This window comes from Cephus cinctus, unplaced genomic scaffold (genome assembly GCF_000341935.2).
Source record: "Cephus cinctus unplaced genomic scaffold, Ccin1 Ccin1_scaffold0132, whole genome shotgun sequence".
In the NCBI taxonomy this organism is placed as follows: Eukaryota; Metazoa; Arthropoda; class Insecta; order Hymenoptera; family Cephidae; genus Cephus; species Cephus cinctus.
In genome coordinates, this window is record NW_014332865.1 from 128,714 (window position 1) to 144,995 (window position 16,282).

Consider the following 16,282-nt stretch of genomic DNA (forward strand, 5'->3'; position numbering starts at 1 on the left):
CCAAGATTGCCTTGACCTCGAACTGAACCATGAAACTGATGAGACGAAGAAAAAATCTTGACACATCAAGCTCTCGAACAGGTGGAAAAAATATCTCTAAATGAAAACAATAATGCACATTGAAAAGTTCTCTTTACACTCTGGACTCTTTGACGTAGCCCAACGTACCTCCACCAGATATGTACCTGCTCCTAGCTGCACTGAAAGCATCGCATTTATTCTCAGGCATCTACGCAACGTTATTAATTTTCCAATGATCAATGTTTCTAAACGCTATCTGAGGCCGAGTCCTGGGACTAAAGTAGAGTCTTCGACGGACACTCTTCATTATTTCCACTCAAAACTCTCCAAGGCTGTACTATAGGTTCAGCGAAAAATCAAGCATTATTAATTCAAAAAAAGTAAGAGCATACAGGAAAATGGGATAGGCCGTTGGCCAGCGTACGATAATGGCCGCAGCTTCGATCGTGAAATGTAACATAATTCACGTGAAAACCCATGATCGAGGAAATCCAAATAAATAATGAATTAATCGCGGTAATCAGAGATTTACAATTGAGAAAGATAGATGGATGAAGAAGGCGTGAAAGAAAAGGTGGCGCGGGAGGGACGACGCGTGTCAGCGGGTAACATACAAAGATGGTCAAGTTCCGTTTCCCATAGACACGGGTGCGCATGCCATGGTGTACGGACGCTACGCCATGAGACGGACAAACGGACGCTACTATATGCGAATGAAATTTAAATAATTTTCATTCGATCGACGATTCTCGGCATGCGCGACCGAATAACATAGATTCGCAGGGGAAATTAAATAAAAGGGGCGGGCCACTCCTCCGTCAGTCGCAGTTCGATCGCCGATTGCGTTTCATCGGGCAATCGATCGATCAATACTTCTGAGTGATTCGAGTTGACTTCCCGAGTGTGTTCTGGTGTAAGAAGAGAAAATCACGAGGAGAGTCTCAGTGTACCGAGGACACGAGGGATAGGCGGAACGTAAGAGACACGAAAAATGCGCTCGACAAGTTTCTTTAATATGGTGGCGCTCGTTGGCGTCGGCGCCGCCATCATCGGTTCTTCGACCGCTTCCGGCCATCAGGATTTTCTGACAAGTGCATTGAATCGCTGCATCGCTGCGGATTCCTGGTCGTCCTGCCTGAAGCACGAGGTTCTCGGTTATCTGGACGGGAAGCTCGGCACTAGCACGGAAGCCCGCGCCCTCGAGAGCGTCGACGAAGCCGTTGTTGCGAGAAGTGCCAAGTATCTCAAGAGCTTCGATTACAGCGTCGACCTGCCTTTCGTTGACGCGAGCCTGAACTACAGGCCCAGCAGGAGTCTCGCTGATCTTGACATCGAGTTCAAGAACAACGATGTTGCGACCGGTCAGGCCCGTGGGATCCTCAAGAAGAAACTCCTGTTGCCCTTCCTTTTGCTCCTGAAGCTCAAGCTAAAAGCCCTGATGCCAATCTTTGTTGCCATAATAGGCCTCAAAGCTCTCAAGGCCCTCGTCCTCTCGAAGCTCGCGATTCTTCTCGTAGTGGGATTCATCGCCGTTCAATTCTTCAAGAAAGGTGGCATGATGCCTCCCATGGGTATGTACTTTGCGGACTTGAGCCAACCGGATTAACCTTCTTTATCGCCACAGTGAGTAACGAGACATATCAATTTTAGGCATGTCCATGGAACCTGCGGCGCCGGCCTACGGTGCTCCTCCCGTACCCTCGACCACGTCGAGTTACGACCCAGCCAACACTTGGGATGGCAACGGCCCCTACTCTCGCGTCTGGACGCCGACGAACGGCATCGACGGTCAGAGTCTCGCGTACAGCTATTATGCCGGTTCGAATCTTGGATCCTACGGTTCGCCCTCGTCCTCCTCCTCGTCGTCTTCTTCGTCGGCCAGTTCTGGTTCGTCCTCCTCTTCCGCTGGAATGAACTACTAGACTTTGACATCACGCGCGACTGTCAACGCGACTGTCACCACTGATCATTCGATCACAGCACAATTGAAACTATGACCACGACTGCGACGAATTAAATAATGTGGATGCAATAAACGATGACAACGACAAGAAAGACGGCTATAGCGACTACTTGAAACACGAAGACGAAGTTTTGAATGGTGAAATCTGCACCAAGAGACATCGTCGGCAAGGATACTTCCTTGCAAGAGGGCGTACCCTAGAGCATGATGGCGAAAAAGCAGTGAACCCAGATAATAACCTTCTGGCTCTTCCCAAGTAAATTGAAATACGCCATCAAAGGCACGTTCACACTCGTTTGCTCGACTTCTTTCAGAAGAGGGCTACAATATTTAAATATTCAAATGCTGGAAGACTTGAACGTTTCAGCTTATCAATGTCCTCAGGGGAACGAAAGCATATTGCTGCGGCATGCAAGGAAATCGAGCCAAATGTTTCACTAGGAGTACCTTGACGTTAACATTCTAAGAACGAACAGTTTGTTGTGATTCGTGAGAACCACTTGCTCCCGATCGTACGACTATTTATTTTCATGCAACATATATTTATTATCGTGTTTCGATTTGTTAATAAAAGCATACTTTTTAAAAGGCTGTCCATTCTTCACTCCCAACTTTCAAGCATCATCGTAAACAATTATTATCAAAAAATAAGAAGCAGACTTTATAGCATATAACCTAATTAATGATATTGGATGGTTTCAAATTACCCAACTTGTATCAATTTACGTCAATACAAAGTCTCGCTACTCATTGGCTCCAGAAAAATATCTTTTAAATAACCACGGATGTAACTTTGCGCCGACACAAGCATTCATTTTCTCACTAGATGTTAATTACCTTAAGTACTACATACCATTTAGAAAAGTTAGTCCTTCGGTAGACGTGATTGTTTTGCATAACCTAGTCCTAGATTTCTGGGTGATTGACGACTTTTCTGATACATGTAGAAACTGTGAAAATATATACAAACCAGATGATATCACTACAGTTTGGTGGGAAACGAGGAAGGGATAGGGGGGAATTGGTTTTCGGACGAGGGAATTTGTCAGGTCTCTTGAGATGGGACATACTCACGAATATACTAAGCACGAATATACTAAAGACCCTGATAGTACGATAGAGACATTGGTGGCGGCGCTACCGCTTCACACCTTTTCCATGATGCATTGCAGGATCAGAATACCATATATAATACCCTATGTGAAAATACAGCAATCAGCGGCACCAATGGACGAAATGATTTGGAACAGATTTAGACGTATGTACTTATGTACAACCCAATGCTGTTGGCTCATTGGCCGCTTCTGTGTGCCCGCTTTCTACTTATTTTTGTTGGTACGTTCCAAAATTCACTGCCAATACTACCAGTATTGTTGTGTCCCTGGCACTTGGCCCTCTATGAGGGCATAAAGCCATAAGGAACAAGAAGAAGAAGTTGCGTCCCTGTTTACCCGCATGCAAAGAGTGAAACACAAGCATGCTCGCAGCGCTTTGAGTGAATATGGGAACGCACCCATAGTCTCACGTGTTAGACTCGTTCGGCGGCACTTAATACACATGAATGCCTAGTTAAAACGGTGCTACTGATGATATTGCAGTTTGTATGACCATTAAAGAGTATTTTCTTGAATCGATATAATTAACGGATTATAGTTTTAGTCCATTCAAAGGAAGACATTTCTTGTATGTACAAACATACTATCAGTTCTACTAATTGTATTATATTGGAATCAATGCGTGCACGAATATATTACTAGCATAAAGTATAATGTTACTCATATTAATTGAATATGATGAATCATGAAGCATACTTACTTCTGTATGTACCTCTATGGTCATTGACAACAGGTTGTATTTAAGTAAAAATTGAGTGTGTAAATGACTTCAGCACGAACAATAAGTTTCTAAAATCAAAATCTACTATCCGTCCTGCAATGGTTACCAGTATCCAAGTATCCTTTGCACAGACAAAATGGTGACACGCTGTTCTATTAGGACATCTAACTAGAGACGCGTAAAAAGGATTTATATTCTACATTAGACATATAGGTCAATATTTATATCATGTCGATTAAAAGTTGTTTCAATTACGAAAATAATATTTGCAAGCTATAATACGTCAGATAGAAATTGTTTTCTTGCACTACTTGCTTCCTACACTACTTTGACAGCTATCAATATATAGTTGTGACAAAACGTCCACTCCATGTGATTCCTCTGATAAGTATACTGACGTGACAATGCACGTACGTAAAGTGTCATTTATTTTTTGAAGAGTATTACACCATATTTCACTATAATTCTATAATTTCTTATGAAAGCAAGCGATATTCGAGCAAGACACGATGTTTTTAGGACGCTTAGTAGCTCAGTGTGCACTTGTGTAAAAACAAATACTTCACGAGTTTGCCAAAAAAATAATCACGATCTCTCGTCAGCTGATAAAATTCACAATTCAATCATGTTCACGACGCTAAATTAACAGCTCCCACGGTACTGTACTTCTGCTGGTTTCCAATTGTGATTTGAAGTTTCTTACATGTCTTATGCCTGGAGCTCATAATCCAAAAGCTAATGATAACGGACGGTTAATAAAGAGTCAAAAGCCAAGTTTAGTGCAAATATGTCACGCATCAAGTTATTCCTGGCCAGAAAAGTAAATGAAAATGCAACCATCGTTTAACAACAATTGCAGCGGAGAGGCACAGACAAGAATGTTTCTCTTTGAAGTTGCTCTACAATTATCAAGCTCAGCTACGTAGACATCCTTGTCATCAACCTAGCCACCACTGCCATAATCTGCAACAAGACCGATCATGGCTGATGCATCTGCCAAAGATCAGTATCCTCTTCACAGATGTATATTCGAAGGAGATATCAAAGGGTTAAGCTTACTAATCAGGACACATGATGTTTCAGAAAAAGATAACCAAGGTTAGAAGAATTTATTGTACAACGCTGTTTCCTTCGAGCAGTAGTGCTATTACTCATTTATTGTAATCAGAGTCTTGAAAGATATTTTAAATAATCATTAACAATTTACCATCTGTTTTATAGGAAATACGCCCTTGCATTTGGCTGTTATGTTAGGAAGAAAAGGTAAGCAGTTCTAATGGATATGTAATTAAATTGATTTAACTTTCCGATCACAATATGTTTTATGTAAACAGAGTTTGTCCAGTTGTTGCTTGCACATGGGGCATCCGTAAAGATTAAGAATCTGGCTGGATGGAGCCCTTTGGCAGAAGCTATCAGTTATGGCGATAGACAAACCAGTAAGTAGTCGTGCTTAGACATGCTTTCATAATAAAACGTATTATAAGAAACAGCAAGAGGGGGAACCTGAACGTGATTTATTGCAGTATCATCTTTAGTAAGAAAATTAAAGCAACAAGCAAGGGAGCAGATGGAGGAAAGGAGACCAAATTTGGTTACTGCATTGCGGCAGATGGGAGACTTTTACATGGAACTTAAATGGGATTTTCAGAGTTGGGGTTTGTGTTATTAATGAGCGTATTTGCAGGCATAGGAAATACTCTGAATGCTGCTATCGATTTGATATTGATTTGACCTAAAATTATCATTCTCCTTTCAGTACCCTTGGTATCTAGAATACTGCCATCAGACATCTGTAGAATACATAAAAGTGGAGCGTCGATAAGAATGGATACCACACTTGTAGATTTCAATGATATGAGATGGGAAAGGGGTGACATATCTTTCATCTTTAATGGAGATCAAAAGCCGAGCAAATCACTCACTGTCCTCGACAATAAGGCCAAACTCTATCAGAGAGTTAAATATGAGGTTGTTAATTTCTTCAAACACCATTATGTTACTAATATGAGTTCGTGGATATATGATGGAGAGCCCGCGAGATCTGGGATTGCAGGAAGACTGCAAAATTATTATTTCTGTTATTTGCCTTACGCATGTGTGTGTACAGGAGACTGAACTTGAGATAGAGGATGAAATCGATATTCGCATGTCCAGTGACATCATGGCAGTTCAAATGTCAACGAAAGGTATCACATTCTCAAGAGCGCAGACTGGATGGATTTTCAGAGAAGATAAAAGAGTGAGTCCTTTTGTCTTGATACCGAGATTCAGCGATGTACTCGTTATATACATCACATACGGGAATTTGGTGTGCTTTAGGAAATGGTTGGTCCTTTTCAAGCCGATTTCTATCAGATAAATGGCATGGTGTTGGAGAGTAGAAAAAGACGAGAGCACCTGAGTGAGGAGGACCTTCAAAAAAATAAAGCCATTATGGAGTCCTTGACAAAAGGGAGTTCTCAAGGTTTCACAAACGGGGAGGTACCTATAATATATGTAACAGTCGAATAATTTGAATCTTTAACTTCTGAAGCATGTATATATGCATCTCTGTCAGCAGCCTCCATTGAGAAGAGCTTCGTTAAACCCACCACCGGAGTCTAGCATCACTTGGGAGGAGTACCTTGCCGCATCACCCGGTGAATGCCCTCTGCTGGGCAGATGCCATGTATACAAAGAGAGCAGCAAGTCATTCAAGGCGACAGTGGCTATGAGCCCGGACTTTCCATTGACAGTTGGCATGTTGCTTAACGTCTTGGAAGTCATCGCACCATTCAAGCACTTTAGCAAATTGCGACAATTCGTCTTGATGAAACTGCCACCCGGGTTCCCTGTCAAGATTGACATACCCATTCTACCCACGGTCACAGCGAAAATAACATTTCAAGAGTTCGCCTTTAGAAACGATATCGATCCAGAATTGTTTCAAGTACCGTCAGACTACTTTGAAGATCCCATGAGGTGAGTCAGAACATTTTAATCGCGGTACATCCAGTTTGTTATCGTTGCTTCGTTCGATTGGGTGACGAATTTCCTTGTCTTGTTGCCCAAATAAATGTACGATGAACCGCGCTATACTTTGTCGGACGCGCGCAAAGCGAATGATTTACGTTTTGTATAATTCAATTGTGAATTCAATGATGATATCTAAGATTAAAAATAAAACGAGACTCTCAGATCTAGCAGTGATATTTACAGTTACTTAGTCAATTGGAAGACGTAATATTCAATCATGGAATGATGAATTTCAGAGATTATGGCGCATATTTGACGATGATGCCGGTCCTACATACTGCATCGTCTCTTTGAAGATAAAAGTCACTCCTTGTGTCGTATTTTATTGATAGATTCGAAAAAAAATTCCGTTAAATTAATATTAAATGAGAGATAAACCATTTATCGAATCTGATCTAGATAAAATCAGAAGAAATGATTCTCTTATAGCTAATAATAAAACGAAGAAAAAATGTTATCGTATATATTATCTGGAATAAATGTACTGCCTGAAAGATATTACTACCCTTCCCATGACGAGGTTACACTTTTTCATATTTTACGAAATTTCTAAAATAGTTTATGCGCCAGAAACATAAATGCTTACTAGCATCATCAATGCATTCCGTAATTCATCATACTAACCGTAATCCAAATGATGAATCGCTTATGAAGGGTTCGCCATGTCGCTGCTATCCCCTTGCTAGCTTTTATCATTTAATAATCCAAGAATGGGCCGTCCTAGTTAATCTGTTAAGCCAATATTAACGCTTAATATTCGGCAATGATTATCCAACAATTTTACCTTACAGGTTTCCAGACTTCTGACGCTTCGACAGCCTAACACTAATTGAGGTCAATTATCGGACCTATCTGGGACTTGCTCGTTTTCTGCTTGGGGAACGCCTAACAGTCGAGTTTCCGTGTTGCATCAGCCTCGGCAGCATCTGTTACAGTCGCTGCGTCCAGCTCATCGAGTAACACGCTGTAATACATCCATACTTAAGTACGAAGAGTGTTGAATAGCGGATATGGAGAAAAAACTGGACCTGCAGAGTCGTCGATCATCAATTTTTGTGACCTCCTTCTTCTGGCTTTACGATAAACAGCGACATGCGAATCGATCAGTCGACATTCAGTACTCTTCGTTCGAGAAATTCGTCAGTGTTCACATTGTCATCGAGAGCATCGCGCCCATCATAATTTCTAACTCCCACTGCTCGAGTAACAATTGGCTCGCCACTATATAACTTAACTGTCAACCCCTGACAAGCAATAATGGCATTTGACTGAGCATCTGGGAGCAAGCAACTTAATTGAGCTCAACGCTGGGCTTTAAAATGTCCAAAAGATAATCGAGAAGTCTGATTTTTGCGCATGTCTAAGCGCCACGAAATTATTTCTTCGTACGCTGACAAAGAAGTTTTAATCAAAGTGCAATCATCATCTGTCATTTACAATCGTTACACTTTTATTGAAATGACTGTAGCACCGACTTTCGTTGCTGACTCTTTTTTTTATTTATTTATTTTTTTTTAAATTAATACTTACGATCACAGTTATGCGCATACTTGACGAGATCATTTTTGAAATTACAGGTAAGTTTGTGACAGTAGATTTGCAAGAAACGTTTTTACAAGACATAGGTAAATGCGTTGTACTGTAAAATATTATGCTCTTAAAGAACAAAATTTTATCCGTTCTTTTTCATTTATTCGATAATAATGTTACAGTATTTCAATTTGGAAAGAATTTTCATCTTGAAAAGAAAATGACATTTGCAGGCGTACCTTTAGTTAACGCGTTTGTCCGTTCGCTTTTGCGCTAAAAAATCAGGCAAAAGGTGTACTTTCTTAAAACTATTGAGAGTTCTCATGCACTTTCCTCGCCATACTATCGTCGAATTTTTCTTCGAAGCCAATGGAAAAATGGAAAGCGGCAGCGGTGCTGTTGTCCTAACGTTTTTCGAATCGTTATTATTCATTATTCAATATGCCGATGGATTTTTTTCACCATTGTCCAAATTTATTCGCTATACTCAGGCATAACAATGTACGCGTAACTCCTTTCCCTGTGTAAAGTGTGTCGTGCTCGAGCTTACTTTGTTCTTATTATACGTCAGTGTGAAATGATTAGGTAATTAGCGATTAAGAAAAATTATGCCATTCAATGCCTCGATGATAAAGTGTTCCCTATAGCCTCAAACTATATTTTTAAATAATCATGCAGGTTGTCGTACTCGACAGTGTATCACGAAATATGAATTTCATTTCTTTGGCCAATCGTGACATCTCCTACTCGTTTCGCAATCGTTTCGCCTTTCAATTCCTCACCTCACGCCTGTTTAACTTCTAGAATTGCGATTTCATAAATATCCCCGATATGTGCGGCCGAATTCTTTTACTCCTGTCAGCCAAGTCGATCCCTATTATTATAATGAAGGAAGGGAGCATCGTGAACACATCGAATTGGCGCATTTGCATCGGAGAACGAAAGAATTAGTAAACTATTTAGGGTCGTAATGTCATACTTAAGGTATTATAGTTGGTCTCCACGAAATATGCGGTCAATAACGATAACGATAATCGTTAATACTAAAACTATAACTATAACTAAAACTGAATTGACGCGAAGGAAAAACAAATTATTTTGATGTTTAGGTTTAGGTTTAGATTCGTCAGAATTTAAAAGTGAAACTTCTTCATGAGATAAGCGTGGTTTCTTTCGACGATTATGATCGTAGGTCAGGAACCACAAAGATATTTTTCCATCGAGAGTGTAGTTGAATCGAAGACAATTAAGTTAACAAATAATTTCCGATATTTTAGTTGCTTAAACTACGAGCAATATGTATTAGATTTCGCGATATGTACATATCTCATTGCAGTTTAGGGAGTTCCAAGGGACGCTCGTACAATTTGAGATGTCGACGCGCACATTCTGCACGCTGCGTCTAGCCGTTTCTTCAATGAGTTTGCGAGTACTAGATTTCTTCATTAAAACTAAGACAGGCACAGGGATGCGCCAATGGCGACTTTCCGAATTTCCCATTAAATCCAGCGAATGGTCAGCCTTTGTGCCGATCTGCGTAAAATCCACCATTTCTCCGGAATACTCGGCACTTCCCTCGTCCGGGTGGACCGACCTTATGCTGCGCTGCGCTAACGTTTTTTGGTCGTCAGAGTTCTGCTTTCCCGTGACAATGTTTATCGGTATATCTAGATGTACCATACTACAGTAGATGCATTCCGACGCCTGAAGTGCGATCTGTCGCTCGTCATCGATTGTACATTTGCGTCATTTTCCTTTGGATTGGAAGACTCCAGATCATCCTCCGCGAACCGCGTCGATCATCCATTTCGTCCGTGGGTCGCGCTCGAAACGCGCAATCAGTATTATGCTAGTATTAGAAATTAGTCAGCTGAGCTTTCCTTGTAGTAAGTTCTAGTAAGTTCTTCGTGCACTTTCGGAGATTTGCGAGTCGAGGTGGCTGACATTTTCGAAATCCAGGTAAAATCGAACCTTGTTATATTCGGTCTTCCCGTTTCGCTGATAGTCTTCAAACTGGTCGAGCCACCCGAACTTGGCCTGATTCTCCTTGAATTTCTTTTAGGGAGAATTATAGAAGCCAAAAAAGCAAATGGGAGAGAAGTTGCGGTATTCGATCACTGGGAAGAGTGACTGATTTCATTGTTATTATTAATTCTTTAGATGTTTTAATCGTTCTGACTTTATCCTGGGATTTTCTTCTTCGTTAATTTGTTCCCATCACTTTTGTTCGACTGATAGTTTATACACTTATTGGCTGATCGAATGTCAGTCGTTCTCCTCTCCTTATTTTAACTTCCCAGCTCCGCCCGTCGTTCGAGATGCTTTGTCTCGAGACACTCCGGTCCGAAACTGAATCACCCACCATAAGTATGCAAGTATGCAAGTATGCAAGTATGCAAGTATGCATAAATAGGCGATATCTTAAACGCGTCGGTGCAACGGCGCGATCGATAAGCAAAGCTCATTAGATATTTTTGATCTGGCACATTTGGCTTGATGAGGCACCCTCAAAGAAAAGGAAGATGTTTGTGATTACTGCGATGAGAATTACGGCAATGGAAAATGAAGAGGGAGAAAGCGAACGATGCGCGGCGGATCGAACGACTGCGATTGGTACCGATAGAACTATCAATAACTATTACTACTTGAAGAGTATATAAATCACTGGGCCACAGATTTTTACTTCGCTACTATATAGGTATAATGCTACGAGCATTCACACTTACAATATAATATTACGGCAGTCGATTGACATTCGAGGGGAACTCCTGTTCATATTTATAATTTATTGCGTTAAAATTGGCGATTCATTACATTTAGAAATACACGTACACCATAAATAGATTGCAGAGTGAGGATATTTTGCGAATTGTTATAAATTTAATTGTACATATGTGTGTATAAACTGCAGAGAAGAAACGAATGCAGCAGTTTATTTACAAGTTATCGATGCGCAGCTATTTGCAGCCGGGTTCACTCTTGTGCTTTGCTCCGCTCTGCTCTCTAACTTCTACATTCTATAAGTAGGTATAATTTTCAAGAGAAAATCCCAAGTTTTGCAAATCAATCGTGATTAATCCGATCCACGGGATCCTTTGACCTCGAGACTATCATGCGATTCCTAATGTTGATTCTCTTCCGTAGATCAACCGTGCATGGCAGCGTCACACTGTCAGACTATCGCCCGTAATGTTAGTGCGAAAGATCCCTTTACTACTTTAGAAGGTAAATTTAGTCGAATATTTGTAAATTGTCATAATAAGAGAAAAAAAAAAGAAATACAATTGCCAATTAAATGGAGATTGCGCGAGGACTCTGAAGATTTTTCATATCCCAGATGTCATTCAGTGCGCGGGTGCGGCTGGAACTAAATGGCAAAAACATGCTAGAGCCTGATATCGACAGCTGCACTTAGCCATCAAGAAGAACCGAATCCATTCGTTTCGTAGCTCCATAGAGACAAGCGAGACTTGTAACCAGAGAGGCTACAAGATCATCCAAGAGTGAACGTGGACGACTCTGAGCGAGTGAACAAGATGCTCTCCGAGTGAGGGCTACTTATGTTTCTCCGGTGTCGTTCTGCGACGACACGTGCCATGAGCCTCGTGCGCTTAACGAACAACAAATCCTCAAGATAGTACCTATGTTAAAATGGGAGAATGAGACATTAAAGAAATTGCGTTTGCGATATCGCGTTACCGTTTGTTTTCCTACGATCGAAGCCACCCGTCCCATCAATCATGCCCTGCGACACTTTTAGGCGTGTCCTTCAGAAATGTGTACCCCGCTTCTTTCTTCATACTGATAATCTCGTGCTCGCTTCTGCTGCCTGCCAACAAAGTTATTCCCCTGGAGCATCTAGCTTCCCGAGCCTTTTTACACTCGTAGCGCATTTGTGGATGCGCCAGAGGATCGATCTGTCGTCAAGGGTCAAGGGGCGTCCCGTGTACGACGCGTGCATGAAGAAATCAAAGAATGAGCCTGCTTTTTTAATATATCGGACATGAGTTAGCCGACGCAGAAAGGAAAAATCGAGAGTTCTAATAATCTAAGAATCGTCATCGCTCTCCCTGCTGCGCGAAGTGCAATCCGCGCGTGCTTCTCATCCTTACCAGGGCAACCTTTCTGCGTCGAAAACAAATTCGAGCTGAATCATTTCACTTGGTTACTATGTGTAATAGTTTTCAAGCAAGAACCGTCGTGTCGATAACCGCAGATTTTTATGAATTCAGATCTGCAAACTCTGCAAGATCAATGTTTCACGTTGATAATTTGTTTGCTCTGATATATTCTTTTTTTTTTGCAATTCCTCCGCTCTCGTAGCAATCGAATATATTTATAATTTTGACTTGACGGTTTTCGATTTTCAATTAGATACATTTTTATTATATTTACAACAGTATCTATATAGTTTTTTTTTCACCTGAAACTATACACTTTGAATAGTACACGTACTTATAAGATCAAAGGAATTTTTGCAGTTTACATTTTCTTCAAGCTACGGCAGTATGGAAATTGTCAAAATGCTAAAAATGAAAAATCTGTTAGATGCCGTGGGATCTAGTTACACATTTTTTTTTTTTTCCAATTTTTGGGTACACACTAGCCGTTCGACAATACACGTATTTGCCAAAGAGTGACAAGATCTTTGGCCATCGTAGAGTAGACTTGACATTTGAGGGATAGATAATGAACTTATCTGCTGTGGGGTTTTTCATTCGATTTGTTTCGAAGAACTTTGAAACTTTTATTACGTTATATGAAACGAAGCAAGTAAGTCTTCCCGTATGATCCAGATGTCGTAAAAACATCATTGACAACGGTACACTTACGGACGTTTCCAAGATATCTGACTTATCGGGAAATGCTTTCCGATCGATCCCTCGAGCAGCTGAGCTCGATGCGCCGAGTTGTTAGCTTAGCCGCGATAACCAATGACCTTTGTCATGAGGTCATGACAAACAATCGGGTTGATAGTCCAAACGTGTGCTCTTCGGGCCTCGGGGGCTGGTGCCTCGCCTCGCGCGCACCAACGTGAGTCCACGTGCGTGTTTGGCCGCACCTCATCAAGTCCATCAAGTCCATCAAGTCCATCGTAATGTGCCGTGCCAATCGGCAGCCGTGCTTCGTTAACCCCGTCGGGAGATGAAACTTTCGTTCTGAAATTACTGAAAACCCAAATTCGCTGATGCTCGCTTTCCGAGTCTCCCTCCTCTCCGGAAAAGGAACTTACGCCGTTCAGGCTCGCGTCCACGGAGACTCGTGGAATGTCTCTTCGCTGAACACGAAGCAAATAATGGAAGATTTCAAAAAGAATCGGATTCGTCGTTCCCTACCATTTCTTATCTTGGCATAATGGGGCTGGTAACGAGCGACTATCGAGCATGGAAAAATGGTGGTTCGGTACTGTTGAGAACGTCCCTTCGAGCCCAATTGAATGGCCCCCGTACTACACGGACGGGACACGTTGCTTATCTCAATGTCTTGTTTTCCTATTGGGCAAAGAAGAAAGAGACTCGATATTGAAATAGGACTGTTACCGTAAGAGACGAGTGGATTATTTATCAAAATACCAAGCATTCCTAAAGTAGATAAGCTGCATTGTCGGTGATTTTAGACTTTTTCTTATTCTGCGATACCGATACAGAATCAATGTAGCCTCGACGCACTTTTTTTACTGATAACAAGAACTTGTGCATATATCAAGGGTTTCCTTCGAAAATTAGAATACTTTGATCTTGGATGACGCCATAGTCCTGCTGTATTCGCAATACATACGTGAGTGCGAGAGCACTTGTATGCCACATCAATGCCACAATGTAACACATTTTGTTATTCCGGAGATCCACTGCGCTCGTTGTCGCGTTTTAATAGAATTTCCTCAGTTGTCTCTGGGAAGGCCCACACGAGGGAACGCGCCAGAGAACGGTACATGTCCAACGATCATCATTCTCATGTGCCCCTAACAAACATATGATAGAACGTTGACTCATTCGATTTCAGAGTGGCGATTGGCCGATAACACGCAAATTAGACAAACATCCGCCAAAAAAATGTTACATAAGATCTTTGTGTATCGCACGTGTCGTTCGATAAGCAAAAGTTGTATCTAATGCCAATTGGCGGAAGACCCCAGCTACCCGTGATGATGTGCGACACGAGCAGCAATTCTCGCGATTCTTGAGCTTCCTCAGTCGGCTCCGCTTTTCCGTGCGAAGAAAGTGCGTGTGTGGGTCGAGAGCATTTCGGTATCGCGCCACGATGGGAGGGAGGTTAGGTTAGGCAGGAGGAGGGAACGAAAAGGAGAGGGCTATGAGAACGATAATGAAGTCCATCAGAATAAAGTATAATAAGGGGGAGAGTAATTTCAGAGTTAAACTCCCGTTGCATGTTGCGCGAGCAAAACAACCTCCCCGGGAGACCCCAATTCCGCGAGCGTCAATGATATCGCAAATTGGACTGACTCGCTGTAAAGGATAAACTCCCAATGAGACGTGAATTATGCGTCGCGCTCGATCTCTTGGCCATACTACACTTTTATTCTCAGTTTTAAAACTTCCTCGCGGCTTCCCGCTTGACTTGCCTCGGCTCGACGGAGGCAAAGTGTCTGGCTGACGAATTCAACCGAAGGCGACTTCGCCACTCCGGCCACTCCTCGCGGATGAGCTTCTGTACTTCGTGTGCTCCGTGTGCCCGATGCTTTTCAATGTTCATTCTTCTTTCCGATGTAACTGAGAACGTATTCGGAGTAAACGAGAAATATAGTTTCTTTGAGATTGCCAAGGGGTCCCTACCGCGTCCCTGCACAATCGATATCAGAGAGACACAGAAACAAAGGAAAGTTGACGCAGTCTTTCATACGATACGCAGGCACTCTCTCTCTCTCTCTCTCTCTCTCTCTCTCTCTCTCTCTCTCTCTTCGGGCTCTCTATCTTCAGAGTTCATTAATCCTTAATTATAAGTTTCTCAGTCATTTGACAAATATTATTGATCAGTTGGAATTAATCGATTTTTCCATTACAGTTACACCAATTAAATAAATAAATAAATAGTACTAATTTTAAATTGTCAATCGATTTAGTGAAAGTTCTATAAACTCCCTTTCCAATAGGAATGCTCCCTTTTACCCACGTGTCTTTCGCTAATAATAAGCATTCGGTCCGAGTTATTGGATAAAAACTGATCGATTGGTAATTAAAATAATATCGAAGCTAATAGATGCTACGAAAAAAATTTCGATGTGAAAATACATAAAAATATTTTAAGTAATGTTCTCGCTCTTGTTTCATTATTTTTTTTTAACTTTTTTTTTTGAAATGAAACTGACCCTCTGGCAATAAATAAATTTTGTCGCTGAAGAAGTAATTGCGAAAACTCTGTCTCTACTAATAAGTCCGCTCTACAAGTTTTTCTCCTCTTTCTTGTTTTACATCGAAAAAAAGGACATGTCCCATGCACACCATCATGTGTCTCACAATCAGAGCTACAATGAAACTTACCTTTTTACCTTTTTACTGACATTTTATGAAAACATATCTTAAAACTTATCCCCGATATCAAAAGAACTTGGTGAAAGGAGAAATATTTGAAATATAAAATAAATAACGAATTATGAAATATCCGATGGGCAGGAACGTAAAAAATAGAAAATGAGTAATCAGGAGAAAGAGGAACTTTTTCCTTTTGTCATCGTTCTCTCTGTTGCTTTATTCTTCTTCTTCGTAGACTTCTTATTCTTGACGACGTAGCCGCTTATCTGGCCGAACGGAGGAAGGTCTATCTTTTGTGTAAACACACTGTCAGGCAAAATCGTGGATGAGTCGACAATGAAGTATATGCGAAAGTCTATGCGTGTTGTCAGGCGGGGCGGTCAGCCTAAGAATTTGGTGGGGAGAAGAGCATAAAAGCTTGCAC

General features: G+C 41.3%; 2 protein-coding genes across 5 annotated transcripts; both read left to right on the top strand.

The window, feature by feature from the left end:
• Nucleotides 1–822: 822 nt before the first annotated feature.
• LOC107263019 lies at nt 823–2,572 on the top strand. The gene is made up of 2 exons (XM_015729801.2): nt 823–1,592; nt 1,672–2,572. Exons 1-2 carry the CDS (start codon nt 1,013–1,015, stop codon nt 1,941–1,943), a joined length of 852 nt encoding a protein of 283 aa, XP_015585287.1. The 5' UTR covers nt 823–1,012; the 3' UTR covers nt 1,944–2,572.
• A 1,311-nt stretch (nt 2,573–3,883) lies between these two features.
• LOC107263144 (ankyrin repeat domain-containing protein 13C) lies at nt 3,884–9,075 on the top strand. Of its 4 annotated transcripts, none has more exons than XM_015730047.2 (10): nt 3,884–4,033; nt 4,680–4,918; nt 5,042–5,083; nt 5,155–5,259; nt 5,347–5,478; nt 5,580–5,791; nt 5,931–6,062; nt 6,143–6,304; nt 6,381–6,784; nt 7,075–7,323. In XM_015730047.2, exons 2-10 carry the CDS (start codon nt 4,801–4,803, stop codon nt 7,130–7,132), a joined length of 1,365 nt encoding a protein of 454 aa, XP_015585533.1. In that variant the 5' UTR covers nt 3,884–4,033; nt 4,680–4,800; the 3' UTR covers nt 7,133–7,323. The 4 variants fall into 4 exon arrangements, with proteins under 4 accessions (XP_015585533.1, XP_015585532.1, XP_015585534.1 ...); XM_015730046.2 differs by having other exon boundaries at nt 3,912–4,230; XM_015730048.2 differs by having other exon boundaries at nt 3,913–4,918; nt 6,384–6,784.
• The last annotated feature ends 7,207 nt before the right edge of the window (nt 9,076–16,282 follow it).